At 59.3% G+C, this 4,684-nt stretch overlaps 1 protein-coding gene across 6 annotated transcripts in view; it reads left to right on the forward strand.

Moving 5' to 3' along the window:
- IL4I1 (interleukin 4 induced 1) overlaps positions 1 to 4,684 on the forward strand; it is a 31,171-nt gene that overhangs the window by 21,103 nt on the left and 5,384 nt on the right. For 3 of the 6 annotated variants that reach the window (XM_025048208.1, XM_025048209.1, XM_025048207.1), the window contains exons 2-3: positions 1,296 to 1,367; positions 1,469 to 1,692. In XM_025048208.1, the coding sequence (XP_024903976.1) occupies positions 1,656 to 1,692 (37 nt within the window). In that variant the 5' untranslated portion in view covers positions 1,296 to 1,367; positions 1,469 to 1,655. Of the gene's footprint in view, positions 1 to 141; positions 278 to 1,295; positions 1,368 to 1,468; positions 1,693 to 4,684 lie in introns of those variants that run through there. The other 3 variants (XM_025048214.1, XM_015591938.2, XM_015591925.2) reach the window with 2 other exon arrangements.

A 4,684-nucleotide genomic window follows, 5' to 3' on the forward strand; every position in this document is an offset into this window, starting at 1 on the left:
AAAAAAGGCTGCCGTTAATGTAGATAACTTGGAAGGAGACGAGTGGGTAAAAAGCAGGTTCCAGAAGACTCACGTGGGATGCGTCTGGACTCAGAGACAAGCAAGACGGAACGATAACGTTTAGGCGTTGGGGGACACACACACACACACTCAAGGCAGGCTCCTCCGGTGCTGGCGGCAGCAGAGGAGCGCGTGGGGAACCTGTCGGAGGTCACGTTCTGGGTTATAGTCCAGAATACACATCAGCGTCCAGTCATCCGTCACCATCCCTAAGGGGGTCAGTAGCTTTCACAGTACCTGGGCCCTAGGTGTCCCCAGCATTCCTCTCACAGTTACCTGGGGCTAGGTGGAGGGTTCTGCTCGTGTTCATCAGTGGAAAACAGGTGTCACTGGGGGCAGATTTGCATCAGGCGACGTCCAGACACCGGCCCGACATTCCTCCTTTAGCCCCAGCTCCATGGGCGTGAGTGGCGCGAAGCCCTTCAGCGGGGCACAGTCTGCCCTTCAGCCTCCCTCCACCTGTGCCCTGCTAAGCCATGTTTTGGCTAAGGGGTGCCAGAAGCTGGTTCCTGGAGATTTATGGTCCAGTTTCCCAGAGTCATGGTCACAGGCATTCCGTTGGACTGTTCTTGAGCTCCCGAGGGCAGGTGTCGCATCCCAGCAGAAGCCACAGAAGGCGGGGAATGAACGAGAGGAAGGGGACCCCCACATCCCGGTGGCTTCTCCTAAAGCTCCTCTTCCTAGCGCAGTGGCCCTTGGTGCAGTGCGTGAGCCTTGATGGCATGTGCAACCCAGTCTGACCCCTGCACCTGGGGACGAGAGACGGGGCCGCGAGGCCCTTAGAAAGTACAGAGTCGTTTGTGTTTCAGCTGCACCTGTTCGATCAACATCCACTTTTGAAGTCCCCGCTATGTGCCAGATCCTGCTGTGGCATTTGTCCCCAGGGAGGTCACTGGCAGGGGCCACACAATGGATATAAGAAAAAAATTTCTTGAGCTTTCATTTCCAGTGTATATAATATACCTGTTATTTTCCATATTAAACAGTAAAGCTTAACTGCTTTCTCCTAGTTGAATTTTTAAAAATAAAAACAAGTCAGAGTTCTAGCATTTTCCCACACCCCGAGGAATTGTAGGCCCCCCCGACTTTGAAGAACATAAGCGATCACAGTAAACCAGGACGATGGCCCAGTGGGCTTCCTGGGGGAGTCGGGCCCCCGGATCAGAGCCGGGGTAGGTGAGGCGGGAGCCCCTGGGGGAGGCGGCTGCGTTGTAACTGTGCTTTCCCCTTCCCAGGAGGAAACAGATGTGCTTCCTTGCCAGCCCCGACAAATGGCCTCCACTCACGTTCCTCTCCGTTAATTAAAGGTGAATCTCTCCTCAGTGAGCTGGTATTGCGTTTCTTCTCCTTGGTTAGGGGTAAGATAGCGATTGGCTTTATGGTGATGGCTTTTCTTTTGATCTCAAAGAAACCCTCACACTGCGGCCTCCCTTTGAGAAAGGAGGGCCTGCCCTCCACAGCGTCCCAACCGCTCTGACCCCACACCAGGACCCTGGCACCTCTGGTCTAACGAGAATCAGGACAGAGCCACACCATTCACCCAGGTTCCGCACACACCCGACGATGACTTCTGTCCCAGGCTAACCAGAAAGGCCATGGGTGCTGAGAGAGCCCCCCAGAGCCAGCCGTGCAGTGAGTGTCCCCCACCGGGCCCGGGGGTTCTGGAAGTGGGAAGGAGGGACAGGAGGGCTCAATGGGAAGGGGGCCCCTGTCTAGAGGTCAGGCCAGAGACGAGGGCCTCCATGAGTCTGTCCTCTGCCATCTGCGCCCTTCCCCCGTTCGGGTCTGGACCCCTGACTTCCGCCCAGGGCCCTGGGCATCCCCTGGGCAGGCTCTGCCCACTCTGAGACTCGGTGAAAGTTTTGATACCGAGCACTTGGGGTCTTTGGACCAACTCAGAGAAAAGAGTATACGTAAGGCACCAGCCCTGTCCCTCGCACACCTGTATGGCCACCGTCACCGTTAGCTGCCTGGATGGGCCGCGGAGGTCCCTGGCTCTTTCAGACTGGGCCTAAACCCCATTAGGTCTGTCACTGTGGTTCTAGAAGCAGACCAGTTGGGTGGGGTTTCCTCCCTAAAGAGTGTTCATCCGGAAGGATTGACTTTTCTAGAAACTGCTTCATAAAACCAGACTCCCAAAATCAACTGAAGCAAACGAACTTGATTGGGTGGGAAGCCCAGGCCTTCCCCACACCTGCCCCAACCCCCAGTTTTCACTGCGTGTCCTGTATCTGCGACCCGGAAGCCTAGGAACCCCAAACAAATCCAAACCCTCTTCTTCCTGCCCCGTTGAACCCTAACCCGTACCCGAAACTTAACCCTAGCGTCAGTCTCTGCAGCGTTATCAGCCATGACTGGGAGGTCTACTTATTTCTACCAAAGCAGTTCCCAAGTGACTCATAATCTGACCCAAAACAACCTCCACCCTGCGCCCTCCCTCCTTGGTCCCTCATGGCAGATCCACCTGGCGGCAACTGAACCGTAGCCCAGTGGTGCGCGGCCAGTGTGGTTTCGCCTCCCCTTCCCGGGAAACGCCATGTCTGGAGATACTTGTGTTTGTCACACTTTGAGGGGCAAGTGCCACTGGCATCTAGTGGGTAGAGGCTGGTGACGCTGCTCGACATCCTACCGTCCACCGGGGCCCCCACAGAGACACCTCAAATAGCAGCGGCGCTGAGGCAGAGCGCCCCCTCCCTGCCCTGTCCCCGGTCCCCAAGCCTGAGCTTGTTGCCGCTCGTACAGAGCTTGAGAACAGGCCTGGACGGGGCTGCGGGACCAAGCACAGGTTCTGCCACCTCTTAGCTGGTGATTCTGGGCTTCAGTGTTCTCTGGTGTAAAACGGGGACCACCGAGCCCCCCTTGTCAGCGTCGTTCCTGGAGGAAACGAAGGGGAACACACGAGGCGTCTGGCGCGTGGGCCTGAGCTGTACCCATGTTCTGTCAGTAGCAAGAGACGGGTCGGGCCCTTTCCACATCCATGTCGTTCCTACTGCTTTTCTCTGTGTGGGGCGTGGCCATGGTGCTGTAGAGCTCTGGGGACTCTGGGCGGGGGACACCTGCTGATGCCCATTGTGGGACCCCAGGCACCGGCCTTGCCCTCTGCCAGTCAGGGCCCCTCCCTCACAGGTGTCTGGGGTTAGAGAATTTGGGGGTCAGGTAGAGCCGCTGCTGCCGTGAGTGAGGTCGTAACCCAGTGGCACACGCTTCCCATGTCACTGTGCGTGAAGCAGGCGGAGTCTGATGGGAAGGCCGGCCCGCTCTGAGGCCTTGGCAAGCCCTGGCCAAGTCCCCTGCCCACCCTGGCCATCTCTGAGCCTCAGTTTCCTTTGCCACATGCAGTGTGGCGAGGCCCCCAGTGACAGCGAAGCGCTGAGCCCCGGCCACCTCAGCGCTGCGGCCACTGGGGATAGTCCCTCGCTGCGCTGCTGCTGTTCGCTGCCCCGTGCCCGTCGCTCGCTCTCCGTCTCTGAGCTCGGTCCAGCGCATAGATTGCGTTTCCTTCTCGGCCACGGCCTCCCCGCCCCGTCGTGTGTCTTCTGACTCACTCGCATGCTGCCCTCCATCAAACCACATCCCTCCCTGGGGTACTGTTTGGATTTTCCCGTTCTGCTGCCGTTGAAAATCTGCCACCCTCAGCCTTTCCTCCTCACCCGGCCCCCCAACACCCCCCAAATGGCCCTGCACCCCTACCCGCTTCAGGGGACCCGCCACACGCCCCCTTGGCTAGGGCCCCCGAAGCCGTGGGACCCCTGCCGCCCCATGTGGGACTCCTTATAACCGAATCATCCTGTTCTCACTGCCTGCCCCCCGCCCCTCAGGAGAAAAGTGCCCCAGAGACGGGGCTGGCAAAGGCCAAGGGCAGAGGCATAAGTTCCCGGGTCATTTCTCTGAGGTTCCCTGACTCATGAGGCTGAGCTGAGTGCCACAGTGACTCCTCACACAGGGCTGCGGAGGGCCAGGGCAAGCCTGGGCCACTCCTCATGCAGGGCAGGGTCTGGGGATTCCCACTGAGGTCCCCTTGGCAGCTCCACGGTGGCAGCAGTAGCGTTTCCTGAGGAACAGCTTCTAGTGCTCACCCAGGTGCCGGTCACGGGGCCTGACCTGGATTCACTACCTAATCCTCCCAACATCGTGACGACCCCACTTGGCAGCTGCAGACCGGGGCCACAGAGGGGTGGCCGCTGCCCAGAGTCCCTGGGCGGGCAGGCGCCAGGCTCAGGACCCAGGCAGACTGGCCCAGAGCTCTGACCTCTGTGCCGCCCGCGTCACGGAGGGGGAGACTGAGGCTCAGAGCAGCCATGCGGGAGGGGAGTGGAGCCAGCAAAGGCCCTTCAGGGCACAGCAACCGCTGACACAGACCGTCACGGGGAACATGCAGCCCCAAGGCCAGAGACCCCTTTCCCCCTGCCCGAGAGCTCAGGAGGCAGAGAGCACGCAGGAGAGGGCAGACACAGAAACCCCACGACCAGGGGCTCCGGACGGGCCAGGGGGAGCCCCCACCCTCACAGTTACCTACGCATTTATTTCTGACTGTCATCTGACCATCCCAGAACTATTTAGGGGCAAGAGGAAGAAAATAGACTGATTAGCTTCCTCCTGACCCCCCACCCCACCAGCCACCACC

Source organism: Pteropus alecto, unplaced genomic scaffold (assembly GCF_000325575.1).
Source record: "Pteropus alecto unplaced genomic scaffold, ASM32557v1 scaffold41, whole genome shotgun sequence".
Taxonomy (NCBI): domain Eukaryota; kingdom Metazoa; phylum Chordata; class Mammalia; order Chiroptera; family Pteropodidae; genus Pteropus; species Pteropus alecto.